This window comes from Drechmeria coniospora, chromosome 01 (genome assembly GCF_001625195.1).
Source record: "Drechmeria coniospora strain ARSEF 6962 chromosome 01, whole genome shotgun sequence".
Classification (NCBI taxonomy): Eukaryota; Fungi; Ascomycota; class Sordariomycetes; order Hypocreales; family Ophiocordycipitaceae; genus Drechmeria; species Drechmeria coniospora.
Window position 1 is genome coordinate 8451704 of NC_054389.1, and position 24354 is coordinate 8476057.

Genomic DNA, 24354 nt, shown 5'->3' on the forward strand with positions numbered 1-24354 from the left:
CGTCCGGGTCCCAGTCGTCGGACAGGTCGGCACGTAGTTGTGCTGCACGGCGACGATGACTGACGAACAAGTTCTGGTGCCGTCCGTCGTCCCAAACGCATCTACATCCACGCCAGACATGCTGCTTATCCGGACTGGTTGGCCGGACAGTTGCTTGGTTCCCTGGGCGCAACTGTACGTGTAGCGAGCGGCGAGTGTACGAGTAAGCAATAACGGAGGATTTGGCGGCCCGATCGGGCGAGTAAGTGGGCCGGCCATTGGCTTGGCTCCGTCGGTCGGGGCCGGAGACGCACGAAGCCGGAGGCGGAGACTCGACTGCACCTGCGGGCTCGCTTCGCCGTGATTGGTCCTCGGTCGGCCCTGATTGTGCTGCATCGTTTGAACGTTTGTCGGTGCATCTTTCGGAGAGTTGGGTGGAGGTCTGGATACGCGATGATGGATTTTCATCTGATGTTGCATAGCCAGCAGGCCAACAACGACATGCAACTACAGTACACCCACACCCTTTGCTACGCAACGCCGGTCAACAAGGGTAGTCGTGGGAGGAACACTCTCCTAGGCGGAGTACGTCGGCGGAGTAGGATATTCATGTTCACTATTGCTCATGCGACGCCAACGGCAGACGTTGGTACCTGCACGGAGTACATGTGCGGATACAAGTAACGATCATGCACTGAATATCCGCGCCAAGTACGGAGCACGGGGCACGATCATGCACATTATTAGCCGTTTGAACGGGGAGCCAAGACGTGGAGCATCGGCCTAGCCGGTGATTTTCGCCAACACTACGGTGGGTCGAGGAGTTGTTACATGGACACGGACACGGCCACGGCCAAGGCCACGGACGCGGACACGGACGCGGACGCGGACATGGACACGGACAGGGACACGCGGACGCCCGCACACGACGAAAGGTTACCGCATTTCTTGCCCAGTACGGAATACCCCTCCGCAATTGGCCCGAATTTCACCAAAAGGCGTACGTGGACAGGTGTGAGCGCAGACGCGCCTGTGCAGTTTGCCTCGCTGCTGGTACTCTTACTCGTGCCCTGCCTATGCGGCCATGAGGTTGCAGCGAGATTCGAAATATCGAACTGGCTAGAAATTCGATGCAACTCTGGTACCATGCGGCGCCTGGTACTGTGCGGAGCAGGAACCATGAACAATGCTGGGGCAACGTTCGGGGTACAAGTGAATAAGCACAGAGCACTATTAATGTATGGTAAGTTTTAGACGGTTGTGTTCCGTATTACTTGTACTCCGTACAACCACTTGTCACTACAGTAGTGAGTATTGATCATTACTACCTAGTAGGTACTTGGTAGGGGTGCCAGTACTACTACTTGTAATGTACTCCGTACTCGGCATGCAGTACCAAGCAAACAGCCCACAAGTCCCCTGTCATACAGCCAGTCTGCACCGCATGTGACCGAGGCCACAGGGAAAGCCCTTCATGCTGTCCGACAAACGGCGATACAAGTACTTGTACGGAGTGCTTGTAAATTCAAGCAAGTACACGGCCACAAGCGCCGAGTACAGAGTATACTAGGTACTTGCAACGGAGTACTTGCACTCCTTACTATAGTTGCCAAATTATTGCTCGTGGCTCACTACGACTACTAAGTGATGAAATACTAGGTACCAGAGTACCCTAGTGCCTACCGTACAGTACTAACATGTAATTAAGTGCTTGTGGGACGGAGAAATGGGTACTACGGAGTGCTACGTATGCTACTGTTAGGTACAAAGGTGCGCTGTGCCTGTACTTGCGTGCAAGCAAGTACGCGCATATCTGTACTTGTTAGTGCATTGCTACTGTTTGTTGTAGCATTCTACGGAGTACACCTACTTGTGCATGCGCACTTTCGCCTGTCCCGACAAGCGGCATGCAGGCCAGCAATCCGGCACTCTTGCGGGCAAACGTACCGAGAAATGCCTGTATTAGTTACCTGTCCCCCATACGTATCACCATGCACATGATGCAGATGCAGCAGGCATCAAAGTAGAGGCACGAGCTCGTCATCGATTCTTCTTCTACCGCGAGGCTCGGTGACGGAATTTCCTCGACTTGTCTGGATGGAACCGAGTGTCGCATGGGAACTGCCACCACAGGATGCGCATACAAATAGAGCAAAGGCCTTGGTTGGCCGTGTGATGTCTTTCCTCCGTACCGAGGACTATCCAGAGTGTACCCGATACGTGCCACAACAGTGCAAGTACCTTGGCAGTAATTACGTACGTTCTCCAGAGAGTGCAGTAGGCTGGCCGAGTGAGCACAAGTAGGACAGGCGAGTAACTACACCAAAAGTAGACCCAAGTACTGTGCAGTTCTCCGTACGTGTACTCCGTACATGTAGCATACCTACTTTAAGCACTCCGTACAGTACACCTGCATGTAACATGCACGGGGTACGGACAACAAGAACGGAGTAAGTACATAGCACATGAATCGTCTTCACCAGATACTCATATCGCTGAACACGAGGAAAAATCGTAGGCCTGAGCCATGCTTAGCAGGCCCCTCCTGCTAGTACAGTACTTGCAAGTACAGTGCATAGCAGGCGCAAAGACAGGCAAGCAGGCCCTGCAGATTTCAAGCAGGTCTGCCACGATGCTTGGAAAGGCTAGATCGTGCGCTAAACCGATTAATCCCTAGTGCACGAAATGTGCGATACGTACGGAGTACTCGCACAGTACTAGCCCGCACCCGCCCACAGCGGACGACGAGGGAAATACTGTACCTGCCCGCTAACAGCGCACCTGCAGTACAGTATGGGTCCCTCGGTGAGCACCGTACCGCTTGATGCGCTCGCAGTGGTAACTCTGCTACACACTGACGGAAAGGGTACTTGCAGCACCCATCAGCGCACATGTACCCCAACCGTCGAAGTTTGGGGGCTGTTAGCAACCAGGTACTTGGATGCGAGCCTTGCAAGTCCCCCGCCGCCGTGTGCGTCTCGCTGGAACCTTGCCGCACCTCCCTGCCATTCCGCGGCGGCCGCGGAGGGTCGTGGCGCTCATCGCCTTGAATGAGTGGATGGTAGCGAACTTGGGCCGTCAGTGAGCCAGCCATCTCATGAGGGAGCAATGACTAGTGAACATCTATATGAGAAACGGGTCCCGAAGCAGCGCGTCGTATGTTGACGACGTCGGCGAGCCAAAGTGCCGGACCCCGAATGACATCAACCTTTGACTCGACGTCGAATTCGACATGACCGCTGTGCTCGCTCTCGGCACCCTATCGCGCCTGGTACTAGGTGGAGCATGTTCGCAGTGTCTATTCGCACGTACGTAAGTAAGTGCGTACTTCGTATTGGGGAAAAATTCGTCACGGCCAAGGACGGGCACCCTTTCGCTGCATGCGCGGCCGAAGGAGCACGGAGCAGGGACTGTGCCTGTGCTGTGCCATAAAGTAAGCACTGTAAGTAAGTACCTAGTAAGAAAGTACACCGACGAGGGGACGGAGTACTTACTGGTAGGTGTAAGTACCTACGGAGTACGGAGGGAGTACCTGCTATTAGGTTAGCACCAACTAGGAGCGGAAAGTATTGTCCAGGAACGGCAGGTACCCGGTACGTGAAGCGCCGCGAGGATGCCCGCAAATATCGTGTACCCTGTACCTGAGAGGCGTTACCGTCTCGTCCGCCCCAGGACGCTGGCCACCTGGAGGGCTGGCGAGGCGAGGCGAGGTGGAGTGCATTTTTTCCGCCGCCGCCGACACCGCCAGGCAGGAAGGCAGGCTGTGTGCGTCTGCGTGCGTGCTCCTCCCTCACGGCCGCGAGCCTCACGCGCATCCTTCCTCCTCCTCCTCGACCTCATCCACCACCACCACCACCACCGCCGCCGCCGCCGCCATCCTCCTGGCCTGCATCGGAGCAGACCGTCGTCCTCGCACGCGAGGCCGCATCGACACGGTCCACAAACCGCATCCTCGCCGACGAAGACGTCTGCTCGTTCCGCCTCGTCCGCCGACGACCCTTCCGCTGGACGCCGCAGGGGACGCCTCTGCCTCCCCATCCCCATGACAGTCTCGCCCGAGCCTGCCAGTCAGGCGGGCGAGCCTCGGCCTCCCGGGAGCGCCCAGACGGTGGCCGTCAACATCGTCGACACGCCGGCCAACGCCGGCCGCCGCTTCCAGCTCGGCGTCAGCGAATGCGTCGAGACCAAGACCGTCACCACCACGACACGGCTGACGAGAAAGTTTCCCCACGTCTTCGTCCGCAACCCCACGCCGCTCGCGAGCCTCGACAGCAAGGAGTATCCGCTCGCGACGAAACCGACCCCCCCCGAGCTGCTGCAGTTTCAGTACAGCGTTGCCGGCCACGACCTGGACGACCACGCCGACGTCGCCGACGCCGCCGCCCTAAAGCGTCGGCCGACGACGAGCCTCGTGAGCAGGGCCTCGTCCCCGCCTCGATGTGGCAGCCTCCCGCTGACGCCTCGTCCCCCGCAGATGAAGCAGGCATGCACCGATGGCGCGACGCTGACGCCGGTGAAGAAGGAAGACCTCGCCCGGGAGACGCCTCCGTCGGCCTCGACCAGACCGTGCCGTCAGCCCGTCTCCTCGCCGTCCGATCTGTACGCCCGACGCACGCGGCAGACGCGCGCCAGCCTTGCCGCATCCCCGACGACGGCGACAAAGGCCGCTCCCGCGCCCCCACCGACACTCCCTCCCTTCTTCCGACCCTCGCACCGCATCGCTCGATCCTCCCACCTGCAGGCCGTGTCCGACAAGCTTCGCCGCTCCCTCACCCAGGCCGGCCCCTCGAGCAAGGGGGACCGCACCGGCGGTGGCACCAGCAATGGCACCGGCGAAGGCATCGCCTCGAACGACCAAGCCGGAGCCGGTGCCCATGACGACCCGACCAGGGGAGCCTCTGGCTTCCCGGCCACGCCCGACGCCTCGGAGCTGATGGCCTCCTTCCTCGACCGGCCGCCTCCGCACCTCCCGCACCAGCTCGAGCCGGATCCGTTCCAGAACTCGCCGCCCGAGTCGGCGCCGAGCATGTCCCTCCCCGAAGCCTGCGACGCCCAGAGTCCCGTCGGCAACGTCGCGACGCCGCCCATCACCGACGCCGACGTCGAGCCCTTCGCCGACGCCGACGAAACGCTACCGCCGCCGCCGCCGGCCCAGCAGCCGCCGGCCATCGACGTCGCCGCGGCCCAGGACGGCAGCCTTCCTAGTCCGAGGCTGTCACCAACCCTCGCCGCCTCGCAGCCGGCCCTGGCGGCGCCCGACGAGGATGCCGCCGACGAGCTGCCGACGTCGGTCGAGCACCGCTCCTGGATGGACCCGGCGAGGCTCAAGCGAGAGTTGGACTCGATGCCGATGACGTCCCGCCACGAGTTTGACGCGAGGCGGCTGATGAGGCACCCCGGCCGGTCCGACGCCCCCGTCATCCTCGACACGCAGACGCTGCTCGAGTCCTTCGACTCGATGAAGAACGAGATGAAGACGTTCATCATGTACCAGTTCCTTCGCCGCTGCAACCGATCCACCCTCCGCGTCATCGCCGACACGGTCAACCCCGCGCTCAAGTGCGACTTCCTCCGCCGCCTCCCCGTCGAGCTCGGCTTCCACATGCTGTCCTACCTCGGCTGCCAAGACCTCTGCCGCGCCGCCCAGGTGTCCAAGCAATGGCGGCACATCATCGACGGCAACGAGACGGGGTGGAAGGAGCTCTTCGACCGCGACGGCTTCGTCCTCCCCCCCGGCGAGCTCGGCAAGGCCATCGTCCAGGGCTGGGGCTGGCAGGACCCCGAGGGGGCCGCCGGCTACGAGCGAGACCTGAGCATGAACGACCGGCTGAAGTCGTCCGACTTTGAGCTCACGCGCATCCTCCGCAGCGGCGTGCCCAAGTCGAGGGCGACGAAGCGCAAGCGCGCCCTCAACAGCTACTCGGCCTCGGAACGATCGAAGCGACGGCTCGCCGCCCAGGACGCGACGCCGTCGAGGCTCGTCGCCGCCGAGGCCGAGGTGAGGCAGCACAAGTCGGAGGGTCCGCTCTCGGCCGCGAGCGCCGCCGCGAGCGCCGTGCCCGACCCCCAGCTCGGCCTGCCGAGCCTTCGGCAGATGCACCTCTACAAGTCCCTCTACCGCCGACACTACATGATCCGCCGCAGCTGGACCAGCGGCGACGTCAAGCCCGCCCACGTCGCCTTCGCCGCCCACCCGCGGCACGTCATCACCTGCCTGCAGTTCGACGACGACAAGATCATCACGGGCAGCGACGACACCCTCATCCACATCTACGACACCAAGACGGGCAAGCTGCGGACGAAGCTCGAGGGCCACGAGGGCGGCGTCTGGGCGCTGCAGTACGAGGGCGACATCCTCGTCTCGGGCTCGACGGACCGCTCCGTGCGCGTCTGGGACATCAGCCGAGGCCTCTGCCAGCAGGTCTTCTACGGTCACACTAGCACTGTCCGTTGCCTGCAGATCCTCATGCCGACGGAGACGGGCCGCGACGCCACGGGCCGCCGCGTCATGCAGCCCGAGAAGCCGCTCATCATCACGGGCTCCCGCGACAGCCAGCTGCGCGTCTGGCGCCTGCCCGAGGTCGGATCCCGGCGGTACATCCAGACGCACCCGCCCGCGCACGAGTCGGACTGCCCCTACTTCATCCGCGTCCTCACGGGGCACACGCACTCGGTCCGCGCCATCTCGGCGCACGGCGACACCCTCGTCAGCGGCTCGTACGACGGCACCGTCCGCGTCTGGCGCATCAACACGGGCGACCCGCTCCACGTCCTCCGCGGACACTCCCAGAAGGTGTACTCGGTCGTGCTCGACCACGCGCGGAACCGGTGCATCTCGGGCTCCATGGACTCGCTCGTCAAGATCTGGGATCTCGCCACGGGCGCCTGCCTCCACACCCTCGAGGGGCACACCCTCCTCGTCGGCCTCCTCGACCTGCGGGACGAGAGGCTCGTCTCGGCCGCCGCCGACTCGACGCTGCGCATCTGGGATCCCGAGACGGGCCGGTGCCGGAACACGCTGATGGCGCACACGGGCGCCATCACCTGCTTCCAGCACGACGGCCAGAAGGTGGTGAGCGGCAGCGAGAAGACGGTCAAGATGTGGGACGTGCGCAACGGCGAGTGCGTCCAGGACCTCCTGACGGACCTTAGCGGCGTCTGGCAGGTCAAGTTTGACGGCCGCCGCTGCGTCGCCGCCGTCCAGCGCGACCAGCTGACCTACGTCGAGGTAGATATGCCGCCACCGACGCGGGCGACGCGAGAGATGGACTTGCTGACTGTTGATGCAGATTCTCGACTTTGGCGCCGTACGAGACGGCCAACCGGCGCAAAACTTGGGCAAACGCGTCCTCCTCAACGAGCACGAGGTGCGAGACATCACCGACGAAGGCGCCGCGTGAGAGGGGGCGCGACCGAACGGGAGGGAAAGAAAAGAAGTAAGGAGGCGGGCGACAGCATGACGCGAGGCGAAGCGAAAGGGTGCATGCATATGGACCGGTTGGTTCGACGACCGATGGGGAGGAGGAAACGGAAAAACGACTTCGCATGAGGCTCCGGGCCCGCATCAGCAACCCGCGTTAGCGACTTCCCGGCACAGGCCGGGCTTTTGGAGTTTGGGGAGTCGGTCGGCGGTGGGAGCATATATATCTATACCTTTGACGTTGCTACCATCACTCGCATCTCCCACCGGCCCGGGCCTGGGCGTCTATTTATGATGGGATGGCGAAAGACAAGCTGGCATTACTTAGGTGCATACATAGTGTACAAGGCTGTTTATTCATGATTTCTGCTGGTTGCCTGCCCGACCGGACCGACGCCGCCGACGTAGATGGGGTGAGGGGATAACGTCCGGTGCCTCGACCACTGTTTTCTGCCCGACTCGGCCAAAGGGTCTGTGACCTATGCCTGGGACGGCTTTCGTTTACCTTTGTGGCGAGTCAGTCGGCAATGGCAAAGACGTTCAGTTCAAACCACGTCCTACCGTGATCGTGGGACAGAACGGATGCGCATTTTGAGGCAACCACGCCGCTGGCCGCTGCTCCGAGACATTGCGTACGATAGCTTTGCCCACCTCGGGTGCCCTTTTCTGCCAGCCTATCTCGCTTCGAAGCGAAGGCGGATTGCCGTCGCGTGATGACAAGTGCTTGTGGTCGATGGCAGCGGCTTCGTGGACGTGATGCTGGTGGTACTTGGGTAGTACATACTTGCAAGTGCACGCAGTAAGCAGGTTGTCTCCCTCCGACTGGTTGCGAGTCAAGTGGTGCGCACGTCTAGACCGCTGGAGCCTCGTCGCCCCACACCCATCACTCGGGGATTCTCGCCTGACGAGGTCATACCCCGGACCGAGTTGCCGATCAAATTGCTGAAATTACAGACAGCCAACCGATAGAGCAGGGCGCGATGCATAGCCACGCTTTCAAGGCTGGCCCTACAGAGGCGAAGGCGGAGGCCCGCCAATCGACACGGAGAGTGAGTCCGATTGATGTTTTGATACCCAAAAGCCGACCAGCACATCCGGCAACGGCGATGCCGAAGTCGTTCAATCAAATCAACGTCGTCCTCCTACCAGCGGATGCCAGGGGGAGGCCAGCTGGCAGGCGCAGGTGGACGCCCATCACAGCGAGCGGAGCCAATCGAAGGCCAGCCCGACCACCAGTCCGACGACCCAAGTCCAGCTGGGCCAGCGGCAAACGAAACGAGGCGAGCCGTGACGGAAGGACGCGAGACGAGTCGAGAGCCAGACGAGTCGAGAGAACCAGACGAGTCGAGAGAACCAGACGAGTCGAGAGATCCAGACGAGTCGGGAGAACCAGACGAGTCGAGTCGAGTCAGGAACCAGATGACGGCGGCGACCGGGGAAGACTACGACACAGGGGTAAAGTAGAGAGGGAGAGGGGGAATGTTGCTCAGCTAAAGCCGTCGTGCTGGTGCATCAGACCGGCTTTCTGGCGTACGAGAGCCAGTGAGCGACAAGAATGGTGTGCTTCTTAGTGGAGTACGGTACCGAGCCGTAGTGCCCGTTGCTCGTGCGGGAGCGTCCTTCAGCCGCCCACACGGCACTAACGGCCGCTAAATCGTGCTGCCACCAGCGTCCACCACCAACCACCAACCAACCTCCATCCCTCCACCCCGTTCCTCCACCTCCACCTCAACCTCCCCTATGCACCACCCCTCCATCCATCAACCTCCCACCGCCAACTCGCTAGCCGACAGCAGAGGTGCCTGTTTTTTGCCTGCTGCGCAACCTTTCTCCGGCGTCAAAGCCCGTTCCTTTTTTCTCCCCCATTTTTGTTCTTGCACCGTTCCCTTGTCGGCGGCGGCCTCCATCGTCCAGCGGCAAGATCGTCATAGCCTCTGGCCCCCCGTCTGTTTCAGCGCTTCACCGACACACGCCAGCGTTGGTGGTGGGGTTCGCTTCGCCCGCCAGCCTCAGCCTCGCAGGGATTCATCATTCCTCTACCCCATCACCGCTCCTTGATCGAACCGTTCGCCTGGTCGTACACGGCCCTGCCGGCGATTCAACAACCCATGATTTGTTGCGTTGTCTGCCCGTTCTGTTTGTTCCAATGACCTGATGTATTGTTCGTCGTTCTGCTCCTACTCCATACCCCCCATATGATTCAACGCCTCGTCGTCTTCGTCAAGTAGTCGGCCATCGCTCCGCCGTTCCAGGCCTTCCTCCACCATGCCCCTGGAACAGACCATCACCGTCGTCAACAATTCGGGAAAAATCATCAGCACCGCAAGCCCCCCCCTTCTCCCCTTGACCGCCGCATGACCGACTGACCTGTGGAGGCAGGGAAAACAGCTGTTGTCCATCTTCAAGGAGGCCAAGGGTGCCTACCACGATAAAAAGTCGGAACTCAGGGAGCGTGCTGGCCTCCGGCGATCCCAGACATTCGACCACACTCGTGGCGTCGGCCGGCACGACGAGTGCAAGTACGACGGGCAGAACTGTGAGGCACAGAACGGCGACGCGTTCGAGTACCGCCATGGCTGCCGCTACCGCGCCGAATACGATGGCCTCGCCGCCGACGGCCACGGACGCCGCCGCTCCTGCGACTTCTACAGCGAGGCCAGCGTGAGGACGAGCGTGCGATCGACGCGATCGAGGCACGGGGAGGACGGTCGTGCGGGGACCAGGACCCGGCCGGCCTTGACGGAGAGGAACCTCAAGACGCTGAGCGAGGTGTCGAGCACGACGCCGAGCGGACCCCGACAGCCGGCCACGGCCCATCGCAGCCCCTACGCCGAGACTCTCCCGCGGGGCAAGGCCCTGTCGAAGCTGGACTTGAACGCCGCCGAGCATCGCGCCGCCGCCGACGAATCGCGCCGCATGTCGGAGCCTCGAACGGCCACGGACAGGAGCGGCGGTGGAAAGGAGATTGACATGCACCTCGCCTACGGCAACATCCCGCCCGACCTCGCCGACAGGGTCGACCTCGATCCCGAGCTCGGAGACGAGTTCAGGGCCCGCCAGCTCGTCCGGCAGGTCGAGGGCCTTCTCGACGAGGCCCACTGCCTGCAGCACTCGGCCACGGCCATCATCAAGCACCTGCAGGAGAAGCCCGACGCGGCGGCGGCCGTGGCCCTGACGCTGGCCGAGCTCTCCACCACCGTCGCCAAGATGTCGCCCGCCTTCCTCGGCTTCATCAAGGGCGGCTCACCCGCCGTCTTTGCCCTGCTCGCCTCGCCCCAGTTCCTCATCGGCACGGGCATCGCCGTCGGCGTCACCGTCGTCATGTTTGGCGGCTGGAAGATTGTCAAGAAGGTCAGGGAGGCTCAGCAGGCGGCGGCGCCGCCCGAGGCCACCGCCCTCGAAGGCGCACCCGCCGCCACCGACAGACGACGGCCCTTGGGGCGCGCCCGGAGCGAGTACAGCGCCGGCATCGACGAGGCTCTCGTCGTCGACGACGAGCTGAGCACCATAGAGTCTTGGCGGCGCGGCATCATGCCCTCGGGCGCCGACGACGAGAGCGCCGAGCTCGAGCTCATGACGCCCGAGGTCGAGCGCGCGTACCGGGCCAAGCATGCGAGGGACGACGTCGAGTTTGATCTCAAGTCCCGCCGGAGCGGGCGGACGATGAGGACGAGCCGGACCGAGAGGCCGTCGGCCGGCAAGGAAAAGGACAAGGAAAGGGCCAAGGAAAGGGCCAAGGCAAAGGACAAGGGAAAGGACAAAGAGGGAGCGAGGCAGCGAGAAAGGGAAAGGGAAAGGGACAAGGATAAAAGCAATGGCAAGACCAAGAGCAAAAGAGTGGCCGTGCCCGCCACGGCCGAGAGCGTCTCGGGTCACAGCGAGCGCAGCAGAAAGTCGAGCAGCACAAGCACCGGCAGCAAGAGCAAGTCGCGGCCGACGGTGCGAGCCATCGAGGACGGCGCCAGCAGGCGAGGCGATCCCAGAATGGACGTCATCTTTCTTCCCAAGCTGCGGCAGGACAACATGCTCAAGGCTATCTTTCGCAAGAAGGAAAAGGAGCGTGTGAACCGGGGTGAGCTTGTGCTTGCCTGATGGTTTCGGCTCCACTGCCATGTGCGGGTGGATCGACACGGCAACCAGTGCGTCAGCCTTGCCAACTCACGAGATACGACTGCATTGAATGGGACGTGGTGTTTACCATGCGTGTAAATGGATGTCACTGGCGTCAACGGCACATTGAGACTGGGACGTCGTTTGATTATGGGCAGTGTCATGCTGAATAAATTTATCGAGTAAATTCATGGCCCGCTCACGCGAACCATCGCACACACGAGCCTTTGGCGACCCTCGGAGACATTTCCAGGAGCGCCTGCTGTCGGCCAGTGCTCGGCTTCGTTCCGTTCTTGGATGCCACAACTTGAGTCGACTGTGGTGATGCCAAAAAGGACATCGATGAAGGCGCAGGAGATGTGTGTCCCTCGAGAGGATGTTGGAATCGGCATGCTGGGCATTGACCGAACCGGACGAAATACGGTCGCTATGGAGCCACCTGGTGGCCCAAGGAATCTTACGCATGGATTGCCAGCTACGCCATGGCCTCCTGTCTACCGTCGTTCATCTGGAGCTACGGAGTAGGATGGTTGTAAGTGCGCAGCAAACCGTCACATCGGTCCACGGCCACCACGGACAATCATGATGCAGCCGAAGGCGGCGTGACAGAGAGTGTCCGCGCGGGGCGCTGGTTACGGGATAAGTCTCATCCGCGGCAGGCTCCTTCATAGCCCCATCTTCCCCAGCGGCTGGACGGTGACAACGCTCGTCTCGGCCATGCTGCCCCCGCGGTATGCGTAGGTAAAGACCCAGCCGCTCGCGGCACCCGCGTGGCGCCCTTGGCCATCGACGACGACGAGGCCGACATGGACGTCCGGGTACTTGCCGACGATGCGGCGGACGGCGTCGGCGGCGGCGTCGGCGGGGCTCATGCCACGGCGCAGGCTCTCGACGGCCTGGTAGCAGGGCAGAAAGCGCATGAGGATGTCACCATCGCCCGTGGCGCCGCAGCCTCCGGCATCCGAGTCGACGTACGCGCCGCTGCCGGCGATGGGACCGTCGCCGACGCGGCCGGGGATCTTGTGCGCGGCGCCGTTGGTGCTGGTGCCGGCGGCGAGGTGCCCCTCGGCGTGCAGGGCGACGAGGGAGATGGTATCGTGGGAGGGGCGCGGTCTTGTGTCCGAGTCCCGCTGGACGAGCAGGGGAACCTGCCGGTGCTCCGAGGCGGGATGCGGTCGGGTGTAGGCCCGACAGCGCGGTCCATCGAGCCGAAAGTTGGGCTCGCATTCCTTCTTCTTCCACGCCTCGCAGGCCGCAACGGAAGCATCCGTCGACAGGCTCTCCTCCCGGAAGCCGTGCTCGAGGGCGAAGGTGGTGGCCTGGTCGCCGGCGAGCATCGAGTGGGAGGTGTGCTCGAGGACGGCACGGGCAACGGCGATGGCATCCTTGACGCGGCGGATGGCGGCAACGGCGCCAACGTTGAAGGTGGTGCCGTCCATGATCATGGCGTCGAGCGTCGTCTCGCAGCCTTCGTCCGGGGAGCCGCCGAAGCCGACGGTGCCGTCGCACTGGTTTCGCTCACAGGCTGCGCAGCCGGCTTGGACAGCATCGAGGGCACTGCCGTTGCCGTCGCGGAGGGAGAGGAAGGCGGTGTCGGTGGCTGCCGTGAAGACGCCGCCCCAGGTGTTGATGACCATGGGGAGGCCCGGTGAGGCCTGCGTCACGGTCGCGTCCACGGCGAGGGGCAAGAAGGACAGGAGAACGGCAGCCGTTTCCCACATCTCTCCGCGGGAGGCGGGCGGAAGACTCGCCGTGCCGCTGATGGATTTGTGAGATGGTGGGTGCAGGCGTGTAGAGGAAGATCTGAGTGAGGCGCACGATGGTCTGGGTGGACAGCGTATCGGTGGTCACGCAATTCCGGTACAGTACATCGCGGTATCAGTAGTGACACTGCCAGAACTGTTAGGTCGGCACCTTACTAGGTTGGTACACTTACTTATAGGCAGATAATGCAGTACATGTAATACTCCGTACGCTTACGCTAGATGTACAGTAGACAAGTCCCTATGGAGGATGTCCATGTACTTATTACTCCGTGCCGTAAGTACATTTGAGTGCCTCTACAGTAAATGTCTTATACTGGAACAAAGTGCTCCGTGCAAGTAAATAAATACTCCAGGTACGGAGTATGTTGCACCAAACCAGCACTTGACTTCGTCACAACGTTCCTATCGAGGCATCATTGATCGATTTCGCCGACAATAGCGCCTCGCCGCATTGCCTACGGCCGAGAACAATATAATGGAGCATAGGGCAACTTAAAGCACGAGTCAAGAGTCTTGAATTCGGCTACGACGAGGCCGTAGTGGCGTGAGAGGGTGAGTACAACCTGGTTCTGCTGCAGAGTGCCAAATCTAAGGGTATCATCAATACCACAGTACCACACACCACGGGATTGTAACTTATTTCCGCTTATCAAGTTCGTGTAGAATCCCGGGACGAATGCAACGTCCTTTAGGATCAGATCCCTTGTTTTTGGGCCATCCGGGCCATTCAACAATCCTTTCATTATCCTCTTCCCCCTGCACATTACTTGAACGACTGTATTGCCTACCAAGATTTCATCAGAGTCTTCACTAGGGACTTGTTCCTCAAGGAGGTCCTTAGAGTTGACAACGTGAGTAGTTGCGCAGTTACCGAAGAGGGTTGAGTGTGTCAATGGATGTGCTTTTGGCATCATGGTGAATGCTGACTGGATTTCCGGCAGGCCATCGAGTACCGTATATTCTGTATCCGGTTGAGTGATGCCGAAGGTGCCTTGGATATCAGGTGTGTCGAAGGCAACGGCATCAATATATGCCGCCTCCCTTTTCTGATAACATTCGGGTATACCTAGGCGCATAGTATTGTTGGTCCTAATCTGGTTCTCCTGTATGTGTGGTATAATGCCTAGTCGTTCCCGAACCTTGCTGACGATCTCAAATACCTCTACAATATCGTTGAGGTTATTCAACAGATCCGGATTAACGGTCTCTTCTATCCACTTTCCGAGTTCCATACACGCCTCCCTGTACGTACAGTACCGTCGTATAGCACTGTTGTATTCGGATCGTTCGAGTTGGTATCTCTCTTTGGCTCGAGAACTAAGGTATTCGATTGGAACGAACTGGTCCTCCTTGCCTTCCTCTTTGAGTTTGATAAGGGTTGCTTCATTGATCTTTGCAACTTCATCCTTATAGGTAGTTTCCTTTGGTGGTGATAGTATTACTGCTCCGTCTGGGTTAACGTAATGCCAGATTTCATTCTGCTTAGCAATGCGCTGATATGATCCAAACCATCGATCCCAATCCTCAGACGTTTGGAGCACTACATTTGCCTTGGAGTTGGCTGATGAAGTTGACATCGTGGCGATCGTTGGATGGGTGTGTTCGTTAATTGAAGAGTGGATTGGAGGCCTTGGGAAGTGAAAAACAGAGTGCTGAAGGAGGCCGAGGTTATCTTCCTTTTTGGTAAGTCTTATGAAAGAGCGGTATAGTCATGTTGATCGGCACTAACGCATCGGAGTGGATGGGGGAAGAAGAAGCAGGGCTTCGTGTGAGCGTTGCGGCTTTTTGAGCTGGTTCGTTGAGATCATCTTGTTGACCAAGGCTTTGTGTGAACGTTGCGGCTTTTTGAGCTGGTTCGTTGAGATCATCTTGTTGGCCAAGGCTTTGTGTGAGCGTTGCGGTTTTTTGTGCTGGATCGTTGAGATCATCTTGTTGAACGCTTCTCATGAAGAAGCAGGGCTTCGTATGACCGTTGGTCGCTGTGATCTTTCTGATCTTCGTCTGTTGCTTCTTTCCGGATGACAATTTGCGCGAGGACGCGTACCGGGCTCATACTTAACTGTTGCACCAAACCAGCCACAAAAAATGGGCGCCACAGTCAATGTGGACTTGGTAGGTGCTACTCCGTATATGCGACAGAGATGGCAGGTGCAGCCTCCATTTCTCTTTCCCTTCATCAGCTCATCCTTCTCCATGGGAGTCTGCGCTGCACCGTGCGAAATGCAGAGGCACAAGTAGAAGTAAATAGCTAGATAGAAAAGTCCCAAGAAAGACACCCGCTGCATCCATAAACTGCCTGCCCCTATCATGGCGGCAGCGGCCGATCAAGAGGCCTCGGCCACCATCGTCGAGTTCCTCCAGGCAGCCACGGAGGTGTACAAAGTCATGATGCACGTCCGACAGCATCCAGGCCCTTCGGGGACGATGATGGAAAACCTCTTACCGCGACTCGTCAACGCGACGAATGCTCTTCTTGTTCCGGCTGCAGACACGCCCGACGGCGGGTTTGTGCTGGCCGATGCGTGCCGCAAAGTTGGCTTGGACCTCTCCTTGAAGTTGCATCGTTTCCACGATGCTCTTCATGTTCATGGAGGTGATTCCTCGACTCGCAGTCTCTGGTCGAGCCAGGACATAGATGCGTTGGCCATCCGGCTGCACGACCTTGCCGTTCGCCATGCGGACAATGCAGATCTGACCACGTGCATCAAGTGAGTATTGCCGTTGCCAGCTCGTCCCCTTCTGCTCTCTTACACCTTCCCAGAGTTCTGGAAGGCCATCGTGCCGGCTCCGAGCCCGGCCCTGGGCGTGAGGATGGAAACAGATTGAAGGCAGACAAAATCGGAGCAAGCGTCTCGAGCAATGGCACAGTGCATAAAGCGCTGCGCGGCGTGGGAATGCCGGCTTGCACCAGCCGGACTCCTCTGCGACTTCATACTGGAGAACCTGGCGTATAAATCCATGCACGACAGAGAGGATGAGGTCGTCCAAGCTCATCACGCCACCTTTGAATGGATCTTCTCCAACGATATCGTCGGCAGGGACGAGGCCGAATCGCATGGACCGATTCACGGAATGGCTTGCATCCGATAGCCTTGGCCCGATATTCTGGATCACCGGCAAACCTGGCTCGGGAAAGTCGACCTTGATGCGCTTTCTGTTCCGTCACGCCCTCACTTCGAAGCACCTGACTACCTGGTCCGCTGGCAGGCCCTTCGCAACCGCCGGCTTCTTCTTCTGGACAAGCGGGTCGAGAGAGCAGCGATCGCAGACGGGCCTTTTGCGTTCGCTCCTCCACCAGCTGCTCGGCGATAATCAGCCTACCGCAAATGAGCATTTGTCTCTTCGTTGATGGCCTTGAAGAATTTGACGGCGATCACCTTGCCCTCACCCACTTCTTCAAGAACATTGGCCTCGGCGAGCATGGAAAAGGTGTAAAAATATGTCCTTCATCTCGTCAATGGGCCGTCTTTGCCGACGCCTTTACGGATGTGGTGCCGCAACTGGGGCTGCAGGATCTCACATACAGCGACATGCATGGCTATGTGCGGCACAGGCTGCGGGCAAACTCAGACATCGGACGTCTGCTTGAGCGAAAGCCTGAGGCGGGTGACATGCTCATCAAAGTCGCCGTCGAACGGTCAGATGGCGTATTTCTGTGGCTAAGGCTTGCAGTGGACACCATGATGGACGATTTTAACTCTCTCTTGGGGATATCTAATCTGTTCGCCAACCTGGAACGGCTGCCCTCCCATCTTGATGGCCTCTTTGCCCACCTTTTGTTCGAGGGCCTGACGGCTGAGCAACTTTCGGTAACGGCAACCATCTTCCGATTGATCAGGGCCCGAGAGGTCGTCGCGGACTTTCTCGGTAATTATTCTGCCAATTCTCCAACTGTCTGGGAGCTTGCCTTTTGTCTTGAGGAGGATGACGATGATCTGGCGCTGAGTCTGGTCGTTGAAAAAGTCAGCGACGACTACGTACGCAGTCGGTGCGGCAACGCCATCGACACAATCCAACAGCGATTCGCAGGACTCTTGGATCTGCACAGCCCGACGCGGCAGGGAAACATGCGCGTGCCACGGTTTGCCGACAACTTAATCGCAGCTCGCCTTGTGCCGTCTGCAGCTGCAAAACGTGTCACGTATCTCCATTGAACAGTCCGCGACTGGCTTATGCTACCCGACGGCGTCGGCGACCGTCTTTCTTCGGCGCTTCCCTTAGGATTTGACCCCCATCTACGCCTACTGAGGTCCTACATCTTGCGTCTAAAGCGGCCCCTCGAGGAGGTCGAGCATCATCGTCGCTTGGACGAGTGGTGGCCCGACATCACTCTCGCCGTGACCCACGCACGACACATCGTCATTGACGTCAAGAGCCTTCAACTGCCGCTTTTAAGTGAGCTCGACAAGACTCTGAGCTGGTTGTGGATGTGCAAGCCTCAGGACAGGTACGACCACTGGGCTAGAAGCGCCTTTGGCGCGTACGAGGTGCGTGTGAAGGCACCGCCCATCTGTCAGCCGTTTCTGTGCCTCGCTTCCAAGTTCGGATTGATCAAGTACGTTTCTGAAGAAGTCATCGACACTTGCGCGAAGGAACACCAGAGCAAGGAGTCGTGCGGCAACAACTCGGCGGCGCACAATGGTCCGACTCCCCTCCTCGCGTACGCAGTCGAGTTTCTGTGCTCTCGCAACAGGACCATTTACCCACTCTCAAACCCTACGCTTTTCAAGGTGTTGTTGGAGCACCCGTCGCATATGAACTCGGGAGCGAACCACGAATACGTTGACTTTACGACGCGAGCCCCCACAACGCCATGGCTGACACTTCTGCGTCATCTGTGTGATGCGCGTCGCAGGCAATGGATAGCCTATTACGACATTGACCCTCTAGGAACGGCGCGCTGGATGGAGATTGTGAGACTGTTCGTCGAGGTTGGAGCCGCCCATCCGCACGCCGTTGTTGCTTCGGACGCTTGGGATCCCGAGATTTCGGCACTAGACGTCCTGCAATTGTTGGACCAGACATACGGTGCTGTTGAAATACCTAAACTGAAAGAGGGGTTGCGCCAAAAACTCAATGCTTCTCCAGAATATCCTTTGAGCATTGACATGATGCATGGCTAGACCTGTGGCAAGCAGGTCTGAAGCATTTCAAAGGTCACAGATTTTTGCAATGCGTCCGAACTCAATGAAAGTAGCTTTGAATATAACCGTCCGTATCCAACTGACGAGTTCAGTGACGACCTTGATCGGTCACGTCTGCATTCGTAGGATTTGGCAAAGCAAATGCGACAGAGCAGAGCTACATGGCATGCCCTCCACTGCGTTTTATTTTGCCCTGTCACGGCAGCTCTTCGTTGAGAGATATCACAATGAGTCAATTCCAAAGTGTAGATGGGAAATTGCGTAGTACCTGAACTAGCTGCATTCGAGGGCACTTGCGATCAATAGCGGCATGTTGACTAACCCTGGTCCAGTTCCCAGGCCGTTGCCATCGTAGTCAACAGCATGCCCTAGCTTACCCGTCGTCCTCCCATTCATCGTCCAACTCGTCATCATCCGAATAATCTGCGTCCGTCCGGTCATCATCACAATCGAAGTGCCCTTCCTCAACAAATCGAGGGGTCGGCGCCGCCGACATAGTCTCGGATATCCATGCTTCAGGAGGTAGTGTATCCGGGAGAATGCTTCCCTCTTCGACATAGTGCTCAGCGGGTACTACGTCCCTTACGCGGGCGGTCGAGGGTGAAGGATTCAGGCTTCTCCTGCGCCTCTCCTCATCGGTTCCCTTCAAACAGTCGTCGACTTGTGTGCATGGCAGACCCTTTTAGACTTCGCAATGCCGACACCGTTGGTGCTGGTGGTTTCTTCGACGGGAACTGCGGCATGACTAGCCTGGGCAAGCTTCCACAACCATTTCAAACATTTCCAGGCACTCCATCTCCGGGCGGGACTCTTACGGAATATCCCCCTCAGCAAGGGACGGAGCAATATCGGTGCCTCCATCACGTGAGGGGAGACCACTTTGCGTATCCAAGGTCCAAAGTTCCCAGGGTCCCACTTCCCGTCCGAGGTAGGGTCCCAAGTAGTGAATAACTGCAGGGCAATGATACCAAGGGACCACATGTCGACTTTGTTTGAGTAACGGCGGGGTATCTCGAACAACTCAGGCGCCATGTAGATCTCCGTTCCGGTAAAGGAATCCATATTTCCCGTAGCGTTGTGTTTCGAGGTTCCAAAGTCAGCGAGCTTGATGATCAGCTCGCGGCCTCGTGTCTGGACGAGGGCGTTGTCTGGCTTAACGTCTCGATGAGTGATGCCGCAGGAGTGCATATGATGCAGCGCACTGGAGAGGTGGGTCAAGACGACTGGCTTGTCACCTTCAACAAGATCGTCTATGGTCTCGAGGAGGTTGCGAGGTATGTATTCAACAATCAACCACGGAGGTAGTCTTACGTCCTCGGCCAGAACGAGCTCATATGCCTTGACGATATGCGGCTACGTGTTCGTTGATTAGCTATCTGCCGGTAGAGAGTTGGGAAATTTAGAGAGGCTTCCTCACATGGTCGAGTTGGATGATGTACTCGTACTCTCTCTTCATATCTTCAAATAGCCTCCTCGCAGCGTCATGGTCATCGCTGATTTTGTAGTGCGGTTCTTTGGCGCCAAAAGTCCGTCCACTTTTGTTATCCTTCACTTTCATGACGGAGGCATGTGCCCCCTTACTTGCGATTTCCAAATCGCAGACGTACGTAGCCCCGTCCTTTCCATAGCGGATATTGTTCGTCGACGTCTCCGGTTGACTTCTAGGAGATGGTAGGTACCGCGGCACGGCATTGAGGATGTCGGTGCTGAATATCCTGGCCATTTTGTTGAATTCTCTCTCTTCGGCAACCGTTCGCTTCGGGGGCCACGCCCGGAAGCTGACTAGCCCGAGCTTGATAGTGACAGGATCGGCAATGGATACGGGCGCATTTGGCCTGCAGACACGGGTCCGCCCGCCATCCATTATGGCAATGATTCTGTCAGACAGAACCAAAAGCCTCGGCTTGTGGCTTGTTGGGCAAACGTCGACTCTGAAGGCTCGCCTACTAACTCCTGCCTGGTTATCCTCAGCGAGCTGTATATCGCATTGATCGGAGTCACCGTCGGAGCCGAAGACCCAGCCGAGGGGGTCGAACAAGTGCTGTCCCAGCGTTAGGCAAATAAAAGGGGGCGTAAGATCCTCTTCATCGAATTGAGCTCCTTTCCGGGAGACATCGCCAGTGATGGTAGGTAATTCAAATCTCGAGTTTTCAGACAGCGTCAGAATATCGTCCACGCCGACGAAAGAGCCGAGTATCAGGACGACCTTGGAGAGGTAGACCGACTTGGTAGGCACCATGATGAAGAGTCAGCAGTGAAGGAGAGTTCAAGATGAAGATTATCGACGAAGAGGAATGAAGGAGAATGGAAGGAGGAGGGGGGGAGGGGGGGGTTGAAGAGGATGCAAGCAAGTAAGCGGCCAACGCACTCGGCTGGCGGCAAAGTATTGTGATGAATGATGGGCCATGTGCTACCAATCCGCACCGAAACTTGAAAGCAAGAGAGTTAAAAATCCAGGCTGCGCCGGCTCGAGGAGGAGGGGGGACCACCAGGTTCGATTGGATGGTAACATTGCCGTTTTAGCGCAAAGAGGTACAGATTTTGAAATGCCGGCGCCTCTCGCGGACAGACGTGTCCTCGACCTTGTCCTGCTCGAGACACCACCATCTGCATTGACATGATCCGACATGTCAACTTTGTCGGCTGGCTGCGACCTTTTCGCAGGCCGGGTGGTTGGAGACTCCCGCAGGCGCTGCCTTTCCTGCTTCTTCCATAATGCCTCCCGCATCTCGTGCTCCCGGAGGGCGACGCGTTGCTCAAGAAGGTCTGCCTCGTATTCCCAGTATTTCTGATTCGAGATGGAGAGGCGGGCGTCCCTGATTTGGGCCAAGGACAGACCACTGTGCTTGAGGAGATCGCGGTAGAGGAATGCACGGGTGCGCCAGCAATGGGCGGTAGGCGCCGCATGACCAGCACAATTATTCTCCTCATCCGAAGCACATGCCTTCTGCCACATGAGCGATTTCAGGGCATCTTCGTATTGTAGACATTCAAACTCCCAATACTCTCGCTGGTAGGTGCGCATCCGTAGCTTCTCGGCTTCCTGTGGCTTGAAGTGAAGTCGCAAGTCTTCACATGCCCATTGATAGCACTCTTCGCTGTCTGGCAACTCAAACTCGGGCGTCGCTTGCTCATGGGTCTTGGCCAGCGTCTCTAGGCGGCTGCATAGGGCTTCGTGCATCATGCTGGCCACAATTTCGGTCCCGTAACCATACGTCTGAGGGTTGCCGTCGGGCGAGTTCATCCTTCCTGCGACCAGGATCGGTTCGGTGGGCGTCCTTGACACGGGACGAAAAGTAATGGGAATGGCAAGAGTCTATTCAGATTTTCTCGTCGCCACTGAATTGGTTGGTTGACTGTGCCGTCGACAGGTCGGGTTAGGGTGCGGGCAAGATGACGGACAAGCGAGCTCAAGAGGGGTCTTGGTGGGCGAAACCGCACAAGTACGCGTCGTGGTGGGCGTTCTTGACGGGATTCTGTCGCCCGGTCACGTGCACGGAGGCTCTCCCTTTTTGTCCGCAAACGGTCGAGTTCATATCGTGACCAAAACCATGCATTGCTCTCGATGTAGCCGGAGCGCAAGTGACGGCCCATTTTTACAGTTTCGTGATTTGGTACATGTGTAATGAAATTGCCCGATGATGCTTCTTGTCTCCTCACTTCACAGTATTGTCAATGAGTTGGGTGTGAAGTGCTTGCCTCTGGACTGCATGCTTGGATTATGGAGGGGTGCAGTGAGGGGATAGTGTCATCATTACTACCTATGGTGACGGCAAGACCATTATGCTTCTTGGTCTTCCGTGTCCCTGAACAAACGGGTGCAAACCGTACGGAGTACAAGTACAGAAGATGCTGCCCTCCATGTGCTGTAATAATCCGGAGTTCTTGATGAGTAATACTTTGATGTGCGGAATTTCCACCACGCCCCGCACTTGGCCCATTTGGACGGGTCGGGCCATCGATGGATATTTCTCGCACTATTAATACTCCATAATACCTGTACTTAGGTACTCCGGAGGTACACTTACCTACAAGGACTCGTACGTAAGTAAGTACTTAAGTACTTGGTACGGGTGCGTGTCGAAGTGGAACGGAACGCCAGGGGTTCAGACGGTGCTAGTGGTATGAACCAGGAACTCCGGAGCATGTGCTCCGTCCCGTTCGGTTCAAGTTGGTTCCAGATACTCCGTACGGAGTACACTCACCATCATTCATATGCAGGGGCTGACACGCTGAACCGATTCAACCGTGAGGCTCTGGTAGAATATTTCCGTCGCACCTGTTCCGGCTTGCGTCCTCGGCGCACGGGTCGCCCCCGGATTTCTCATTCGTTGATTGTTGCGCTTGCCATCGGCCATGGGCAAGCCTGGCGAAATGACGAGGCCGACAGACGAAGCGATGGAAAGGCCATCGTTTGGCGAACTCGCTTGCGGATGAAATGTATGATGAACGCATGTCGTGCTACGATGTCGTTCGTCGCCGCAGCGCCGCGCGCACACCAATTCATGGTTCGCTACCGCACTGCAGGATGATGATGGACCCGCATCTCATGATGGACGATGGCCGAGTCGTCCTCTGCCAGCGGTCATCCACCATCCACCATCCACCACCTGCCACGCACCCCCTTCATGTGGGCACATCATGGTAGGAATAGGTTGGCGCATCCGATGCATCGGCATCAGGAACATGCTGACGTGATAGGGTACTACGCACAACATGTACACAGGCAACGGACAAACGACTATCGTTGGGGGGTGGGGGTCACATGTTCTCGTCGTCTCGAATCGACGTCTCCGCCACCTTTCAATACGCACGAGACTGTGTGTTTGGCGACATGGAACCGATGGTGCCTCGTTATGACAGGACTGTCGTGGCGCTTGGCTCCTAGATGGTACGATGAGTGGGAAACGAGGAGTGGTTATTGACAGGACGTGTGTGCCAGAGTGTCCGGACAAGTAGGTCTCTGACAGACAGACGAGTAATGTTGTTGGCAAAGAACAGAACGAAGGTTGTGAGAAAACAACGGTCAAGCGGTGGCGAAGATGGAGAAAGCTCTTGGGCTGCGACGCCGCTAGCCAGCGCCTCGAGGCAAGGGCCCTAACGGCAGTGGTTTGACACTATACTTACGGGGTACTAGGTAGGCACTAGGAGCACTAGCACGAACACTCGGTACGTTGCCCCCTTTCCAGCGTCCACGCGCCATTAATACCACAAAAGCTGTTGTCACGGACTAACGCAGTACCTGTACTCTGTCCGTACCCTTCCATGCAGGTGCACTGTGCTTTGCTCTGCGGAGACGCACCTCACTTGCTCTCGACGAACAAGCACACCTTTAGCCGGTTCTCATGCCCATGGCAGCTTGTGCCGACGCTACTGCTCGTGCTGACGCTGCTGCTCGTGCCTGCTAGTACTGCTATTACTGCTATTACTGTGCTGCCGTGAGCAACGCTATCGTGGCATTCGTCCCAGTAGGCAGTGCGGCCTGCGACTTCGTGCCGAGCAATAGCTGCCCATCAGTCACCGCGCACCAGTGTACCGGCGTGAACGACCACGGCGGGCGAAAAAAAAAATCATCAATGGAGTTTCATCAAGGGGTGTGGGACTGCCTTGAGCCCTCCGCCTTCGTCATTGTTGGCAAGGGGACAAGGTGAGCCGGACTCGAAGGGACAACGAGGAGGAAGCGATCGTCGGGGCCGACGGACAGACGGTCGACGTACTGGTACGCATGCAAGAGCAGACGGTACCGTTCCCGGGCTCTGCACGGGTCTGACTCGGCTACGAACGCAGGGTTAAAGGTCCACGACATCGGCCGGCGGACGCATTCATCCATCCTGGAGGCGAGGGACGACGTCGTCGTTTCAGGACCATGACTCGTCGCATTCCCTTCCCAGAAACGGAGAGCGGAGGGGCGATAAACAGCCGTGTCCCGTCTCGA

General features: G+C 58.5%; 8 protein-coding genes across 8 annotated transcripts; 4 read left to right on the forward strand and 4 right to left on the reverse strand.

Moving 5' to 3' along the window:
- Positions 1–3592: 3592 nt before the first annotated feature.
- On the forward strand, positions 3593–7379 carry DCS_02229 (uncharacterized protein; the record flags this gene model as incomplete). Its single annotated transcript, XM_040799557.1, has 2 exons — positions 3593–7207; positions 7269–7379. 2 exons carry the CDS (start codon positions 3593–3595, stop codon positions 7377–7379), a joined length of 3726 nt encoding a protein of 1241 aa, XP_040660440.1.
- A 1172-nt stretch (positions 7380–8551) lies between these two features.
- DCS_02230 (uncharacterized protein) lies at positions 8552–8863 on the forward strand (the record flags this gene model as incomplete). Its single annotated transcript, XM_040799558.1, has 1 exon — positions 8552–8863. One exon carries the CDS (start codon positions 8552–8554, stop codon positions 8861–8863), a length of 312 nt encoding a protein of 103 aa, XP_040660441.1.
- Positions 8864–9664: 801 nt separating this feature from the next.
- On the forward strand, positions 9665–11491 carry DCS_02231 (uncharacterized protein; the record flags this gene model as incomplete). Its single annotated transcript, XM_040799559.1, has 2 exons — positions 9665–9691; positions 9779–11491. The coding sequence occupies 2 exons, from the start codon at positions 9665–9667 to the stop codon at positions 11489–11491; spliced, it is 1740 nt and encodes a 579-aa protein (XP_040660442.1).
- Positions 11492–12174: 683 nt separating this feature from the next.
- Positions 12175–13230, reverse strand: DCS_02232 (uncharacterized protein; the record flags this gene model as incomplete). Its single annotated transcript, XM_040799560.1, has 1 exon — positions 12175–13230. One exon carries the CDS (start codon positions 13228–13230, stop codon positions 12175–12177), a length of 1056 nt encoding a protein of 351 aa, XP_040660443.1.
- A 500-nt stretch (positions 13231–13730) lies between these two features.
- On the reverse strand, positions 13731–14852 carry DCS_02233 (uncharacterized protein; the record flags this gene model as incomplete). Its single annotated transcript, XM_040799561.1, has 1 exon — positions 13731–14852. One exon carries the CDS (start codon positions 14850–14852, stop codon positions 13731–13733), a length of 1122 nt encoding a protein of 373 aa, XP_040660444.1.
- Positions 14853–15582: 730 nt separating this feature from the next.
- Positions 15583–18398, forward strand: DCS_02234 (uncharacterized protein; the record flags this gene model as incomplete). Its single annotated transcript, XM_040799562.1, has 3 exons — positions 15583–15983; positions 16592–17252; positions 17547–18398. 3 exons carry the CDS (start codon positions 15583–15585, stop codon positions 18396–18398), a joined length of 1914 nt encoding a protein of 637 aa, XP_040660445.1.
- Positions 18399–18792: 394 nt separating this feature from the next.
- DCS_02235 (uncharacterized protein) lies at positions 18793–20658 on the reverse strand (the record flags this gene model as incomplete). The annotated part of the gene is made up of 3 exons (XM_040799563.1): positions 18793–19079; positions 19235–19772; positions 19837–20658. 3 exons carry the CDS (start codon positions 20656–20658, stop codon positions 18793–18795), a joined length of 1647 nt encoding a protein of 548 aa, XP_040660446.1.
- A 171-nt stretch (positions 20659–20829) lies between these two features.
- On the reverse strand, positions 20830–21663 carry DCS_02236 (uncharacterized protein; the record flags this gene model as incomplete). Its single annotated transcript, XM_040799564.1, has 1 exon — positions 20830–21663. One exon carries the CDS (start codon positions 21661–21663, stop codon positions 20830–20832), a length of 834 nt encoding a protein of 277 aa, XP_040660447.1.
- Between the last annotated feature and the right edge of the window lie 2691 nt (positions 21664–24354).